An 18,262-nucleotide genomic window follows, 5' to 3' on the forward strand; every position below is an offset into this window, starting at 1 on the left:
TTTTGATAGAAGCAAAACCGGGTGATGGGGAGAAAAAAAAAACAAAACAAAAACTTGAACATGGATTTATTCCATGGTTCTTTTTTTTATTCTTATGTGCATTTGAAATGTAAATTAAAAAAAAAAAAAAAGCCACAGATACTTTTAGTTTGAATTTCAAATGCACAGTATCTGTAACAAAATAAATCAGCCCTGGTTTGTTTTCCTATATTAATCTTAAAAGATTGTCATTGTATAATGTCTGTGTTTTGTATTTCTGTGTTAATGTCTGCTTAGACGGGCTGTATCGAAATTGAATTTCCCTTCGGAGTATATTAAAGTATAATTAGATTGAATTGAAATTAAACCTTTGATTTTGGTTGCCATCTACCTAAGCAGCTATACTGTCCACCGCCCCAAACACTACAAATACTTGCCATACAAAACTCATAACAGCAAAACCGCACTCATGTTGTAGTGCCGAAAGCCAGCAAAAATAACAAGGTTAAAGCTTAAACATCCACCCAGCAGAAGCTGACCAACTACCAACCGCTCAGCATGCAAGCAAAGTCTAACAATGATATGAACCTAAAGGGATCACAGAAGCTAATGCAGGCATCATTCTAGCCCCCATAAATCCTATGAGAATCATTTCAGCAAAATAGGATGGTATAATTTGGTTAATAAATGTTATCAAAGCACAGGCTAAAGTAAATAAGATGCAATTCACAAATAATATACTGGATGAAAATTATTTGGACAAAAAATAAAACTAGGTCTCGTATCACTAATATAAGACTTGTGGGACTGTCAAAAGATGTTGAAGGCTCTTACTGTTTTGAGAGGAATGGATTCCAGAATTATGACTTAACTTAGCCAAATCAGCAGCAAAATAGCTCCCGGCAACAGCAGGACAGGGGACTTTGTTCTTGTTAAATCATTTATAGTTACTTGTAACATTATTACTTGTTATATTTCTTAACAAAATTGTTTTTTTATGGCAATGTAATCTATCTTTTTGGGATCAAATCTCAATTTTATTTCATGGAACTGCAGAGGTTAGAAGCTTAAAAGGGTTAAACAGGTCATAAATAAGCTAAAAGGTCTAGATTTTAAAAAAGTAGTGTTTCTGCAAGAAGGCCATTTATGGTAGCATAGGGAAATTAGGAGCAGGTAACATGTTGATGTGCATGCAATGGTCACTCTCTTTGCAAGTAGGGGAGTTATGATCCTTGTTCATAAAAACAGAACCTCTACAAGTGAAAATCTTTTTGAAGGACCAATTTGAAATACATCTTATAATTCAAAGCTCTCTTATCTCTGAGCTTATGATAAAGAGTTGGTTTGAAAACAAAAAGTACTTAAAAGAGATGCAGGTTCTACATCAGTACAGCCCAAAATATTGCAACCAAGACTTTTTATGAGGCTGAGCAGACCCCAGTTTAAAAAATGTAAAATTATGATAATAAAAAAGATCCAATATGTAAAACAGCCAGATTCTGATATAATAATGTACTTCAAAGAGCTAAGATGTAGATTTACCTTAAAGAAAAAGCACTTTTAAAGTACCTCCAATTAAGAAGCATTATTTTAAAGAGACAAAATGATGTAACAATGAGATGACTGAAGTCAGTTCTGAAAAATATCGTGATAAAAGACAGTTTAGAGAAGTGAATAATTTCTTTGTTGTATAATCTATTGATATCCAAAGCTTCTGATAATTCATTATTTAAATGATTCACCTAAAAGGAGGATCTGCAAAGAAAAATGTATGATTATGATCTGGAAAATGCTTGCGTTGAAGAACACTCTAAGACCATAAATGCTAGATCAAAATTAATACAGTACAAATGGCTGAATATATTAAACATACCTCCGGTAGAATTAAGCAGATATAAAAAAAATATCTTACGTGTATTGCTAAATGTACTCAAAGCAGAGGTACATTTTTCCACTGTGTCTGGCATCTGAAATTATACATAAGATTGATATATTATACTTAATCTCCACCCCTAAAAAACTGTTTTTGTTTTTTTGTTTTTTATTCAGAGAAAGAAGCTGAATAGTAAAAAATGCACATTTACCAGGTGATTATCTCTGTTCATGTGATTATTGCCTCTTTCAGTTTTTCCCTCACATACTTTTAATTAAGCCACGTTCAGGTCTCTAAACTGAGTAAAGAAACACAACTAAAGTTGAAAGTCTATGTTCACAAATTAGTATAAAAAAATGTCTAAACTGCTCACTACACCAGCTGTCAAAATACACCCTAAAAGTCAATAGTCACTTCTAAATCATATAACTTTAGATGAGCCCTGTTGACCCTGGAGGCAGTGCTTTGCAAGTTTTTTTCTAATCATCCAGTTATGAATTTTTCTCTAACTCATGCATTTTTCTTCTGTTTATTAAGAAAAGGTTTTATTTTGCACATGGGTACTCTTCTTTAACAAAATAAATTAGATCCCAGACCATGTTTTCACCTAGAAACGCTTAATGCTGACAACGCTACTGATGTTTCCTTTCCCGAGGCAAACCTTTATCACATAGGTAATCAATTCAAGCATACCCAAGGCAGAATGGGACATAAAACTGGCCCTTGCATCTTAGACCTGGACGGACCACCATGTTTAATAACACACTCCTGTTATGGTAAAACCAGAAAAGGGTGTGATACCTTTTCATTGTGCCTTATGCCCATGTCCCCTAGCTATCACCATCACTCCAACTCGCTCTAGTTCCAACTGATTGAGGCTCTGTCCTGGCAATCCATATAGTGATTGTATCACATTTGGCAGCATTTGAAAGGAGAGAATATTGTTTTGTTTTTTTTTCACTTAGTTCGAGACTCCTTTCAGTATTATCTCCATCTTAGTATCATAGGAGCTGCACACCACGGCTACACAACAGATTTGTTTGAGATGAGCTAGACTTAAGCAGATCTAATCAGTGTTGGTCAGCACGGTGCATACCCGTTGCATTTCTGTCCAACTTGCTCCCGTGTTTGTGTCTGATGTTTGAAACTCGTGAGCAACTGAAACCTCGAAAAATCAGAACGAGAGCAGCCGTCTGAAGCAACCATCGTAGTTGCTTTTGATCAACTGTGGCAGATGCAATGGATGGTGTATGATGGGGAAAACACTCTCCTGTCACAGGTGAATGCACAGGCTATTAGATCTTAGTTTTGCCAATAAAAAAGGCCTCCTACATGCCCGCCTCACCCTTTTCAGTTAATTTCTTTTCAAAGTTCAATATATATATATATATATATATATATATATATATATATATATATATATACACACCTGTTGAGGCGGTTGACAGTTGCCTTTTGTATCTCTGCTTCTTTCTTTATGTCTGTTTCTGTCTCCTTGAGCCGCAGTCGGCGACTCGCACTGAGTCTGGTTCTGTTGGAGGGTCCTTCCTGTTAAAAGGGAGCCTTTTCTCTCCACTGTCGCTAGAAGCATGTTTACAGTGAAGGATTGACTACGAGTCAATGAGTTGATGTAATCAACTGGTTTTCCTTAGATAGAAAACTTTGAATGAAGTTGACTGTATGATCTGTTTGAATTGTAAAGTGCCTTGAGAGGAGGTGTTTTGAATTGGTGCCATATAAATAAACTGAATTGAAAGTGCTTCCCTGAGGTCATAGATTTTGTCCAGAAACTGATGGTCAGTCAGTCCCTCATTCAGATATACAATAGTAGGACAGATGACTGGTGGTGTACTCTTTAATCCCATGTCTTAAAATCAGTGAGATCAGCTCTCCTTAACACCTGCTTTAATAACTGTTGTTATGAAGAACACAGTTGATTTGTGCTCTGCATGGCTATCATAGACTAATAGTTTATACTCAACTTTTTTTTTCCTCATTCATCAGATCGATAAAACCTTGGACATTTCTGGGGACAGCTTTTGCTTAGGACACATTGTTCATAACAGGGAGGTCTGACCACCCTACCTACAAGTATACCACAAATAGAGTGCTGTAAAATGAAAAACCAAATAATTAACCCAATCTCCTATCCTCATTTACACTGACCTTGCAACTCATCTCTCACCAAATTTGTTTGCTTAGGATCAGCTTTAGCTATAGTGTAACACATGGAAAAAGTTTAGATCTCTAAAATTTAGATTACATTCATTTTATTACATTGTGATCTATGGTTAGTAGAAGAACGATCTGCATTTAAAATATAATAACAGTGTTTAGTTTAAGAATTGACCGATAATAAAGTGTTTCACAACTCCAAATATGATTTAAATATGAAAAATCCTGGTTAATTTCCAAATTCAATCCATTGCTGTGTAAGCCAAGGAGCCAACTACTCTGTTTTATAAAGATGTCACAATTTCTTTCTTCAACTGTGCAATTTTGTGCAATAGTTATTTCTATGCCTCTGAGATTTTTACGAAGCAAAAACACTTTGAATAAGAGCAGCACGAAAAGAAGGATCTGGCTGGAGGCCTCGGAAAAAAAACAAAGCAAATGAAAGAAATCCTTCTTATGTAGCCATCTTCTGTGAGAAAACAAAATCCCCAAGTCACAATCCTGCAATGATTTTTATGTCTTGTCCAACGACAGTTAGCTATTAGACTATCACCTCTGTTAATGCAAGCCATGCATCAAATCAGTAAGATGAAGAAGCTTCTAGAAGTGATATGATTGGATTCTACACTAGTCACCAAGACACATGATGAGAGAGGAGGTAGAAACAAAAAAAAATGTGCCAACACCAAAGGGAATGAACTTTCAGTATTTATTTATGTTCAGGCAAGGACATATGTTCTAATTAAGCACAAAAGTGGCACTCGATAAAAGACACACGCCTGTTATATCCACAAAGTGACTAAAAACAACAAAAAAAAGTGCCTGAATCTTTATACAGTATGTACTGAGCAGAGAGCAACTGAATACTATTTAAAGACTAATAAAAAGCTCAAAATGTGTTTTACTGGCCAAAATCAGTGCAAAATCATTGACGTTGGCTTTAAGCACTCACACCCAACAAACATTAGGAAAAAATATTATCAAATTTATATTGCATAAGGATAAATGAAAGAGTGTGAATGTGCAGCAAGAAGCAGCGACCTGAATATAGAAGTCTGAGTACATTGAGTGCAGGATCTGTGGCCAGCAGAGATGCTAGCTTACCTTTTCCTGCCCCCAGACCTGTACACCTTTTACATGAAGGGAAGGTCAGCCTCGATAATTCTCGTCCTACAGACCTTATTGTAACCTGCACCCTGTCCCTTTTTTTTTTTTTTTTTACCATTTTGTGGATAAGCCAAACAACACAATTATAAACCAGCAAAGGACATAGTAGATAATAATATTGTAGAAGATGAGCAGCTGCTCCTGTGGAAGATCATTCTTCTTGAGTAATCAGAGGAACTACTTATGTCACCAAATGTACTCTAAATCGGTTAAATGTATTTAACATCACAGCATATGTTTTAAAATCTGGGTTTTATAAATACCATCCTAAACATGATTCTTTCCGTTGCAATTTTACCTAAAGATACCACTGTTGCATTTATTGTCATTGTTCAAATACTGGAATTCAAGAAAATGTTATCACACCAGGCTAAAAATAGCTCTTATCTTTAAATAGTCCTGAAATACAATGAGTGAATTAAGTCATGAAACTCCAATTAATAGCAACAATACAGAAAGCTGAAGCACAAGAGACTGGTAAGAGGACATATACAACCTGAGGCAAAAAAATAAAAATAGGTACAGATTGCTCATACACTCTGCACTAGACGAATGCATCTGCATCTGCAAATACTTAGCACAGTTTTCTGTGAATTCAAGGCAGGAGTAAAGCAGCACATTCAGATTGAAAATTGCATTATTTCCTATTGCCAGACTTAAGATGCTTAGCATGTTTTGTTAGTGGTTTAATAGTTCTTTTAGTGATGCACTCTTAATTTACACTGGAGATAGCAAAACAAGTTAATAATGTGCCGACTAACACTCTCATGTCTTGAAGCAGTCAGCCTTCCCACCTTTCACAGAGAACATGGCTCACCACCTCAGCATGTGGATCCTAACATCTTATTTTTTTTCCAAAGGCAAACTTCCCCTGATTTGAACAGAGATAATACTCATCTTTTTACCAAGTATGGAAAGAATTACTCCTTTGAATCTAATGACAAATCTTTACACTATACTGGACATGCTGTAAGATGCAGACTTATTTATCAAATTTAAATGTATTAACTATTTTTGTTAACCTTTAAAATGGAGAAAGCCAAAATTAAATTCCCATTAAAACAAAATCATTTAATTTATTGTCAGTCCCTAAATGAAAAACAACACTGTCCAGAGCTGCGATTTTAAAATTACTTCACATCCCCACCAGCAAAAATCAGATGCAGAACCTGAGGTGGGCAGCAAACACACAGTTTTGGACACAGGACAATTTAAACAAAGGCTAATCAAGTTGTCAAACTAATGCCTGGGATATTAAATGGCACAATAAGGCATTAACTTATAAAACCTTTTAGCTAATATAAAAAAAATGTAAGGAAATTTTGTGGGTTATTTTTAATCTAAAATATTTATGCATTGTAACTGTTAGTTTTTAGCAAATATTTAGAAAATAAAATAAGGCATTTGTAATTGTAAAATTTATTTTATCCTTTTCTATTACAAATGAAAGTTACATGTTTACATTGCTTTTGAGTACGTGAACACAAAATGTGGTCTGCAAGTCACAAAAAAAAAAAAAAAAAAACTTTTAGTCTCCGTTTTGCTCCAAATTATCTAAAACTGTTTTTTTTCCAAAACTACTTGTGCATTGTCACATTTGAGTTTTGTTATTGAAGATTTTCAAACAACTGTATTCGAATATTACCACAATTTTTAAAATATAAATTTTTTCCCTAAAGCTACATTGTGAAATTTTCACTGACGTCTAATGGTTTGACTGTAATGACATGGACCGACATGAAGAAAGATTGCAGTTCTGTTTAATATAAAAATAATAATCACTGCAAGCTTTAATTTTTGAGAGTTAAGGAGATATTGGAAGGTTGTTGTTATTCAATAAGCATCGAATGGCCCGCTTTCAACAGCAGATTCCAGGCACCACTCTGGCTGTGTTCAAATTCACCCTGATATTGGATTAGACGTACCCCGTTGCTGCTACAGACAGTTGGGTGTACACCCAGCTGCCTACTATGCATTGAGTCTTGGTGCAAAACTATAGTGCTATTCAAGTATGAGATAAGTGATTTTTTTTTCTTTTTTTTAGATTTCAAAAAATATGGCCGATTTAAAATAAGGAAATACATTAAATCATCCAGTACCTTTCTAAATCCAAACACAATGTTCAAATTGTTAAATTATGATGCTGATAGCAATGCCTGGGTTTTGTATAGAGCTGTAAATCTTTTTATAATGGAGGAAGTAAGACAATAATGTTGTTAAGATACCTTTTTTTAGGCTCTTGTGACCTTTATTTTATTATATTTTTTAAAGTAGGCAGACAGGAAATTGGATTAGAGAGAGGAGGAACAAGTGGCAAAGGTTAAAAGGTCAGGACTCCAACCTGTGACATCCGCGTCGAGGAAAAAAGCCTCTGTAGATGGGTTGAGGCTTGAAACCCTGCATCACTGCCACTTTGCAGCGTTTTCAGCCACGCCTTGCATAGTCTATCCAGCACAACTACTTCTAAAAATGCCTACGTGGAGAGCGTACTTGGAGGTCAACATGGCAGTGCGTTCTATATCTATTTCTGGTTAGCGCAGACTAACTGAGCAGGCAGCCCCTTCTGCTGTATGGCCATGTTAATTACTTACAAATTCTAGATCATTTTTGCTTAAATGACCGTGATATTTCTAGCAAAAATGAAAGAAAAGGTGTAATTTGCTGAATATGTGACCCAGGGAAGATGATTAGTGCATGTGTTATTGTGCATGTGTGATTTGTTAATGTGATAAAGTACAAAAATATTTTAAATATTTAAGGGAAGACTTCAGTGCAGGTGTTTGAATTTGTTTTGCATCATTTGCATCATTGCAATCAATTGGAACAAAATAAAAAATGCAGGAGACTTCCATTTGTGATTTACAGAACACAGTTTCCAGACTTGTACTCAGTAATTTGAAAAGGTAAAATTCTATTTGTTACTATCAGAAAAATTCTACAATAACTCAAATCTCATTGTATTTTTCTTTGTGACTTCAAATTAAAAGTTGCAATGCATAGTTGATATTTAAAATTACCTTCATGTAGGTCTCTGGTTAGGCTAAAACTTTATCTGACACCAACTAACTTGCTGATTAGTTTTGGTTAGACTCGTGTTCTTTTCATAGTCACAGGTCCTCGTTGTATACATTTATATGGTTTATCCTGGTTAATAATGATACCTCTGGATGTAATATCTTAATTATTTCTAATGTACTTTTGACTTTATTTTCTTAGCTTAAAAGAGCACTAGGAAACTTCAGTTTATTGCTGTATCACACAGGAAAATTACTAAAATAATAAATAAATATATAAATATGTAATGGCTTGACATTACAGTAACCTTACAAAATCAGCATGTCACCTTTAAAGGTTATTTTTGTTTTTAATGAGCTTACAAGCGAATTGGCATTATCAAATCTGAGGAAAGGAGATGGAGGACTACGAACTTTTCCCCTAAAAGCCTGATCAGGAGATATACAGTACTGGTAGCACACACAGAGAATGTTTGTGAATGTTGTTGCATTATAGTACCTTCATCCTAACTGATGAAAGATTTATATTATGTCAAGCTCAGTCTATGTCACAGTATTTCAACCTGGAGTGACTTACATGGAGAAAGGTTGCAATTATAACAGTTTATTAACATGAATGAAATTGGTTCTTTAGCTCTGACCCCAGCAAAAAGCTGCTTATGGGAATTGATATGTGACTGAATTGATATGTGACTGAAATTTGCTTAGTTGTCCCTCAGGGGGTCCGGACACTGGTGGTGGAATAAGCCTGAGGAGGAATGGCCTCACTACTTGAGCGAGGAGATGGGGCAGAGGTCGGTAGGACAATGGCAGGTACGTAGAAGGGGAGTAGGGCCCACCACTTGATAAGGGGAATTTTGAATGGTGATAGACTCCAGAGGAGGTGCAGTCCCGATGACGATTCAACATGGGACATCAGAAGGTGATCCAGGTGAGGCTGATCAGGGTCTTCCACAATGAATTTATGCTCAACGGTATAGTGGAGAATTTTTGTGAATTTCTGAAAAGACCCTCTCCACTGAAAATAAAATTAACATGCAAAACCCTGTACCCGCTCCTGAGAGGGAACGCCTATTAAACTCGTTCAAGAGCGTGCAGAAGCCCATTTCTTCTCATGTGCTCTGTTTAAAAGTTGCTTTTTGCATTGTTTATACAAGCTTACTTTTCAAAAGACGATTTGCAAATTTTCCACTATGTCAGACTCACCACCGGTAAGTGAAAGTGGGGACAAGCACGTAGGACAGCCTTACGTAAAAATATCACCAGTATAGATTGACAATTAGGAGGACCACTTATTTAGATGATCCAACCACAACAAGAACATCCTCCACTATAACTTTAAGCTTTATTTAACCATTGTAGAGATCATCAACCTATTACTGGACAAATGAATCATATTATGTAAGGTTGATCTTACATCTTAATAGATTATTTAACACTGGGAGGTTGATCAATTTGAAAGTGGTTATTTACTGGTCTGCAAATGATCCTTGAACATAGAAAATGTAAATCATCTAAAAGTAAGTGACACAGAAACTTAACTGCAACTTTTAAAGATGTTGGGAACAACAAACAGTTTAGTCATTGAGAGAAAGAAAGTAGAGAATCATAGTTTAATTTTACAGGTAAAAGCACTTAACCAACACTCAAGGGAAGGGCTTTTAGAGGTTCATGTTACTAAGCGACAATTGGAAATTAATTTAAGGTGAAGCAGCAAGCCACTTACACCTAAAATATTAATGACTACTTTACATTTAGTATCAAGGGAACTGATATGTCAAGCTTTTAGTTACCGAAAAAATACTGCAAAGGCATTTGTTTCAAATAAAAATGAAAGTCTTTGACGCAACAAATTAAGAAGAAACACATTTTTAATGCCCTATTTTCAAACAAATCTTTTAGCAAGGCATACGTGTGTAACAACTGATAAAGCAGCTGAGAACTATATCCATATTTTAGATTGCAACATAACTTTTCATATTACAAGCTAAGCAGGTGGAGATAAAGGAGACAGGAAGAATCTTTTGATCAAAATAACCATATTGTCAGTACATCCTGTACAGTCATCAGATCACCAAAATCTAAATTGCCTTTTGAAAATTCTTTTTTTTTTTTAGATGTGCAATTTTTTTCTTTTTATTTAAAGAATAGAGTACAGTTTACTTCTATCAATTGTTTGCGAAGTCATCCTTCCCACACCTTTTTATCAGCAGGTTATATCTTCGTGCCCTTTATTTTCTCTTTATGTCTCTTTCTACTTTGAGGGATATTAAATGATCACTATCTTGTCTTGCTGTTTTTCAAACTTTTGTCTTTTTCTGCCATTCTGACCTTGCTTTATTAGAGCTTACAGCTTCATTTGGCCCCCCAGCCTCCTTGATATGTGTTATTTTTTTCTCTCTCTTTCACCTAATCTGAGTCTTACTCTATCATTTATAAAGATGATTTTAGATGTGCTAAGAAGAATAGTTATTTTTGTTGTCGTTTCTTGTAATTAAATGATAGTTAATAAAATGATTAAGGCAATTTTAAAAGAACTGAGCATGGTATAGGAAGAGCAAACTGACATGGATACCAGTTTTAACTTTGAAAAAAATAAAGCCTAGAGAAAGAGAACAAGAGAAAGTGCAGGAATATATAATGTTGACAAGATAAAAATAAAGGAATGGGGCTAAAAGTATTAGTCATGTTTTAAAGGTTGTTTTACTCAGACAGCCAGCTCCTCTATTTTCCCCCTTAAAATAAGATAATTAGATAATATGTACTTGAAATCAGACAATGAAATTGTTTTTTTTTCTTATTTGAAATGTAAATGATCTTGTTCCATTGGCAAAGTGTCTCACTTACCTTCTCAACTCAAGGAAAATGCAAATATTTGAAGAAAGAAATCACTTATTTAGATTTTTATTTTTTGCAGTGCAGCAGCTCGACTAACACATTAAGATGGTCATTTCAAACAAAAATATTACTAACTTATGTTTATGCCACAAAAATACAAAACTAAAAAAACAAAATTTAAACTAAAGGAAAAGAATTTGAAAGTGCAGCTATGCAAATTTTTGACAGGTTTCCATATTAAAGGAATACACTTTATTGAAGATATGGTTCAGAAATATCATTAGTGATCTAAGAAGATATCTACTTATCCACTGCTGTTGTTATCAGGGTAATTTTCATACACACAAACCAGTGTATATGCTTATATTTGAGAAGTGTTCTCTGATTTCCCCTGCATTTCAACTGGAATATGCAGATTATACAATAAAAAAATTAAGTTGTTGACTTAATGTCTTATTCAACATATCCCATAATATATCAATTAGGAATGGGTACCAAAATCTGTACTTTTATAGTAATCAACTGGATTCCATCGGTACTACTAAGTACTTATTTAGTTAGTCCAGTACCTCAATGCAACATTGTGACATCGAGGGAGTGTAAGAGTGTAAGAACATACCATGCATGATAACGTCAGAAGCCACTTGTACAGTAAAAAAAAAGCAAGCTTGACTAAAAGAAAATGGTTGAGCGTTTGGTTCCACTTCAAAAGATGCATTTTACACCCCCTGCAATATTTGTTACATGAGGTGCAAGACCAGCAGAGGGTAAACTCCTAATCTGAGTAGCATCTGCTTAAAGGTCTACTTTTCCGGTTAGAAGTTGATTTGTTTTTTTTTTGTTTTTTTAAAACAAACTAATATTAGTACCCACCACACCAAATATTTTAGCCAGTGTCTGAAATCATTATGGGTCTGGGATACTGGCCTCCTTCACAGAGTCTTCCTCTCTTCCTGTCCTCTGTGCTCTGGTGAAGATGGTGAAGAGAGAGCCAACAACTCATCACAACACCATCATCAATTGGACAACCATGTTTGTTTTGCCAGTGTTAGTCACAGTCGTCATTGCCTCCAGCCGATCCCCCACCCATCTTGGCGTATTCCACATCTTTCTGGATTATGCCTTCAAGGGTGGTATTTTTCAAATATGACATGTGAGCGTCAGTCGGCTCTGAAGAGAAATAACTTTATCAGACAGTACTTTAGGTATAAGATTGTTCTAAATCCAAAAATGTGCTCCATTTCCAACAGCTACAGATCTATGGCTTCAACTCCTTCATACAGCTTTCAACAGTGAAAGACCATCATGTTGAGCCAGCAACATGGGAGAGGTAGCCACATCATGCTCTCGTCCGAAGTTTAATGTGCAACATTGTTACCTATACTAAAATAATTGACTGTTAAAAAGGAGAATCTTGAATAAGATGCAAAAAAAAAAAAAAAACTGATAATGGGCTGAATGACAGAGAGGAGAGAAAGTGAAGGTAAAGAGACATTATTGAGTATTGGAATGAGATAAGAGCTGCGTATAAATTTTTTTTATCTATCAATGAAATCTGAAACATTGAAGATTGAAATATTTAAGATTATGCTTACATTATAGCATTATAGGATACAGTGTGTTGTTAGTGAAATTCTTGAAATATTTGCTCTCTACCAGTGTGGAAATTCTTCCACATGTTTTTTTAATGCGTTGAGATAAAATATAAACCCTTTCAAACAAATAAACTCTAGCCAAAGTTGTCAAGCATTTCAATACATATACGGAATAGGGTTGTTTTCAGCTTTTTGGGGGTTCTAAATAAATACAGCTTTTGGGTGAAGATTTAAAAAAAATGAAATAGAATTACAGATGAAGAAGTGATAAATGTCATTAGCTGCATATTTTTATACATGCCTTTAGCTTTATGAAGCACATTCCTTTACTGAAGTTCATTATGCAAAAGATTCAACTAAGGATACAGCTCACAGTACGTTATTTTAACAATGACATTAGCTTATCATTCATAAGAATTAATTGTTTAAATAGAAAAGCACTGTTTTTTAAACAGAACGTAATTCATCTTCCCTGGGACTTCAGAGTAGCATTATAGTGGCAGTATAAAAGTTTCTGTTCTCACTGGACAGAGAAATATATGCAAAATGACGATACTGTGATCAACATTTCTGGCATTTTTGTAAATACTCAACAAAATCTAGCATGTCTGCTCTTTAGGGCAAATTATATTCTTGGCTACAATCACCAATACCCCAGTAAAGAACAAACACACATTAAATAACAAAAATAAAATTACATAGCAACATATGTGAATGATATTTCTCTAACTTTCTCTAGATACACATAAATGGGTCAATATTTCATGTCTAAAAAATCTTCATACAAAAAAACAAAAGAAAATAATAGGACGAAAGATGATAAAACACTTTTTATTACACAGTAACAGAAAAGCGTCTGCCAAATAAATATATTTTAAACATGAATGAAGAAACACAAACAAATGTTACAAAATAAAGTTTAATTGTCACCAGCTTGTTTTGGATATTTAGAGTTTACGATTCATAGATAAATGGTTATCGACACTATAATACTAGTTTCCTATTGGGGATAGTGTAAGACCAACCCACCACTGCCCACACATCCAAGTCGGATTGATAATAGAGTAAGTTAGGTTTAGGATTAGGTTGGTGTCTGGTTTAGCCCAGAGTGAAGGAAAGGCAAAAATGGCCTCCTTTATCACGTTTAGAACAAAAATATTAGACTCTGTTAAAGATAGACTGATATGAAAATGCCCTTCTTACTGAAGAAAGATAAAAAATATAGACAGGACACATCAATACATTATTGTGGCAAAGTTATTCTAATGAAGCTTCTTATTATAGCTTCACATAAATATACATCAGAGTTTAAGATGTTATTCAGTTTTTGATTAAGAGTTTTCTGAATTCTTAGGACAATACAAAGTCACTTTTGGCTGGGAACAAAAAAGGGTGTGTTTTTTATCCTACAAAAGACAGACTGAATTTGATAGCTTTAAATAATTAGGTAATTGTGGATATAAACTTTCATTTCGACGATTCATAAAAAATAGATTTTTCAGTTTCTAAGAAATCGAAACTTTAGTTTGTCTGATCATCAATATTTAAACATTCTTTTAGTGGATATTTCTCAGTGTATTTCCTTCCTAGAACTTTAACACATGCCCAAGCACCATCTGTTAATCATTATGCAGAAAGGCAAATGTTCTTACCTTCATATATAGCTTTGAAGCCCTGTGCACTCACTGCAAAGTCTGTTGTAAACCACAGGGCTAGTATGGAGCCACTGCTGACAATGGGCGAGGGCAGCATGAATCCTGACAACCTGTAAACAGAAAGCAGTGTAATTATGAATAATGCATTTCTGCCAATTTGGAAAAACAACAAGCAGAAGACCTTCTAAAAAAAAACTGAAAATCTTCAGATATATTTAAAATGTATGACAGAAAAAAAAGTTTGTTTTTGTTTTACTCTTTGGAATGATGCTTTTATTAAGGGTTTTATAGAAGTGAAATTCAAGTCTAGGAACCATTTGAGGACAAATATAATTTCCTAGACTAAAATGGACCTTTGTCATAAGAGGATGCAATTTTTGAGTCTAGTCATTTACACTGAACTCATAAAATCTTTATATTTTATGAATAAGTGGTTTTCATTAAAAATTTTGGACTTCATAAAAAATAGAGTTTTATCTACTTTTTTATAGTCTAAAATCCTGTACAATTTAGCTATTAAGCCTAACCAAACGCAATAATTTGATATTTTGCAGTGGTTTTGCTCGCCAGGCAGAAAAAGGCTTCACTATGTCAATGAGTCCGCTGGTTGAAGGTTTCATCTCAACATATAAGACAGGGATTCTATGGAACGAGTCATGGCAGTTTATTTACTTTGGAAAGCTGAACAAATCTGCTACCCTCCCTGGGTCCAGCAGATCCCCCAAAGATACCCAGTATTCAGGAGTCCGGGAGCCAGGGCTGGATGACAGCTTTCCACCATGTCAGGTGAGAAGAGAAGGTTTAGTTGAGTTCAGGCTACAGCAGCAGGGAAATCAGAGCAAGAACCGTAGCAGAGAGAGTGCCAGAACTGGGACGAGGCTGATGACTATGCCTGCCTCTGTTACTAAGGAACCACATAGGGAGATTGGAGGAGGAAAGCAGTATATAGTAGAAGCCTGGTGGGCACACAGAGCGCCAAAGTGGGGGAGAGCCGGCAGCTGGCCAGAATAGCTCTGGAGGCTAAAAGTGGGGGACTTGAGGGTGACAGCGGTAGATCGATAAAACCATCAAGGCAAACAGGCCTTCAGATCGGTGATAGGTGGCAGATGTCTGGAACTAGCTCTGAAGGCTAGCAGCAGCAGATCTAAGGAAAACAGCAGTATCAGAGAAGTCAACTGGGCAGAGTGGACCAAAGCAGGGAGAGGTTGTGATGGCTGGCTGTTAAATTAATTATCACAAGTGGTCAAAAAATTGATCAAAACTGAATTGAACCATAGTCCCCTGCTGTCCCCCGAGTTACTTTAATTTTTCAGCAAGTAGAGATTATTTACACAGATTACAGGTGTAAATCAGGTCATAACTCTTCTAGATTTTGTTTGATTGTTTAACTTCTGTGTTTTATTTTGGTGAACTTACCCTACCTGTGTTTCAGGCACTAATCTCTATTTATTCACTGAATTGCTGATTGGCCGTTGGTAATACAGGGTTTAAGTAAAGCCACCGGCCGGCATTTTGGTACTCCCTTAGACCGATCGCAATGTAAACAATACGTGCTCTACAGCATTGAACAAAGATGATGTTCTCATTTTCAGGGGGACTTAAGACTTAAAATTAGGATAATATGATCACTTTGACACACACTTGTTGTTTCATAGCTTAAGTAGATTGCTTTAACTAAGAATAAAAAAATGGGCACATCATATTGCATAGTCAGTATGAAGTCAATGAAGTCTATAAATCATGTAATATAACATATCATACAAATCCATCACAATAAAATATGTGTTAATTTAGCATAATAACAATGATGTGCCATAAGTACTAAACTGATGATGTACATGTAATATACATGCATTGACTACATTATTGCTGTTATAACATTTTATATATAATTTCAATATTTTGCTTCAAGGTTGAATTACAAGTACATGTATGTTAATGCTATATTATTTTCCTATTTGCATAATATGCATGCATGATGCCATATACTTTTATGCTCTGTCTGTGCATTAGCCTGTACAACTGTTTGAGTTGCTTTTTTTGTCGCTATAACATGCAATATATTTCAGCATATGACTTTTTCAAATGCAAAATACAACAAACACTACAAAAAAACGACCGCATCATCCATTTAGTAAAGAATTACTACATTGACATCTTACAGTGAATTGCTTTTTATTTACTCTACTTTCTATTTTCTAACATTAGACACAATGCCAATGACTAACTCAGTCAATCTCTTCGATTCAGTCTGATAGCCAGACTAATGTTACACTACATACTATACTATAGGTCACATCTATATGGATTTTATTGGTTAGTTCATCCACTGACTCTAAATTACCTGTGAAATATCTTCCCACAGCAGGCAAACTGCTTGTGTTTGCATTAGAATGCAACACAAGTAGGCATTTTCACTGCGCATCTCCATGTGAGTTGGGAGTACCAGCATGGCAGACGGTGGCTTTACTTTTTTCAGGAAATCAGCAATTGAGTGAATAAAAAGAGATCAGTGGTTTCAGGAGGAAGCGTGAACTTACATCCTGCATGATTTTTAAAAGTAAAAATCATTAAAAATAAGGTCTTCAGAGCATGCTTTTTCCTTTGTTGCAGGAAAATGCCTCTCACATTAGACAGACAGCCTTTACCAAAACTTTCCTAATTCAGCCCTCTTCTGAGAGCTGGTTTAGCTTTTCATGCCCCTGTCATCCTGAAAGCCATGCCTTAATTATTAAATATTACAACCAGTCAGAGTTTCTAAAGATTGATCGGAACTTGATCAATGGGCTGCTACAGACTGCTCTTAGCAGCTTATTTCCCTTTATGACATCAGAAGGGGAATGCTTTTCAAACAGACCATTTTGAAAAGACATTAGCTAAGAGGGGGTGAAAGGCAATGGTAGAGGTGAAGGTTTTTCAGTTGAAACCTCATACATAGGCTTCAGGACACATAATTGTTACAGAATGTTTATATTGTGAATGTTGTGCCTTGTATCAAATATGAGACATTTGAAAGATATGATTATGAAATATCTTTAACGTTATTACTTTCTAATTTTCAGTCAAGTAAGCAGTGCAATCTATTCCTGAAGACAATTTACAATCTCTTATGAAAAAGGTATTCACCTGAAGCATAGAAGACATACAATAAAGCTACACATCTCAGACTAAATGCTGAAATTAATAAATAAATATATATATATATATATATATATATATATATATATATATATATATATATATATATATATATATATATATATATATAGCAGGGTTAGCAGGTAGTTAAAGCAGGGTCTACTTTTGCTTTAGGTAGTCAATTTGCATTTTCTCTTTGAAAACCATTAGAAAAAGGTATCTTCTTTGATGTAACAGTCATAAGTGGATAAAGCAATCATGAGAGTGCTTCTACCTAATTTGAAAACTCAAATTGGTATAAAAAGTGGTCTTTAGTGCTTTGGTTCTCAAGTGGGTTTGTCGAAAGAGACTGTTTATGAAAAAAAGTCTTAAGAACATCAGGAATTGACATAACATATTTTAAGGGTAGAGAAAAGAAAAAAATACTAATACAGTAAATGTGATGCATAAGTCTTTTAACTGGGGCACTCCTATAACATCATGAATAGCACAGACAAAAACTTCATTTTGGTACCACACAGTAACACAGCTTTGACTACTTTCCATGAATGCTACTTTCAAACCTATTTCAATGGGAGTCAGGATAGTCTGCCATCACTTAAAAAGCAGTGCAACGCCTGCAAACATTATAATGCCTGCAAATATAATAAATCAAAAACATAATATTTGCAGCTTTTAATGTCTCACAAATGTAATACTAGTTATATTCATGGGCGCATGGACTTTTTTTCCTCAAGTTCATGGAGATCTTTGGAATAGCCCTGGGACTAAGACAGACTGTGTGTTTAACAGGGGGAATAATGTGCTGTGTGGACAGACTGTTTTGTA

The 18,262-nt window shown here is 34.9% G+C and overlaps 1 protein-coding gene across 1 annotated transcript in view; it reads right to left on the minus strand.

The window, feature by feature from the left end:
* Nucleotides 1-18,262, minus strand: part of csmd1 (CUB and Sushi multiple domains 1) — a 576,851-nt gene that overhangs the window by 341,480 nt on the left and 217,109 nt on the right. Inside the window, exon 3 of the mRNA XM_015374130.1 lies at nucleotides 14,294-14,406. Within this exon, the coding sequence (XP_015229616.1) occupies nucleotides 14,294-14,406 (113 nt within the window). The remainder of the gene's footprint in view (nucleotides 1-14,293; nucleotides 14,407-18,262) is intronic.

Source organism: Cyprinodon variegatus, unplaced genomic scaffold, assembly GCF_000732505.1.
Source record: "Cyprinodon variegatus isolate N-32 unplaced genomic scaffold, C_variegatus-1.0 Scaffold5, whole genome shotgun sequence".
Lineage (NCBI taxonomy): Eukaryota > Metazoa > Chordata > Actinopteri > Cyprinodontiformes > Cyprinodontidae > Cyprinodon > Cyprinodon variegatus.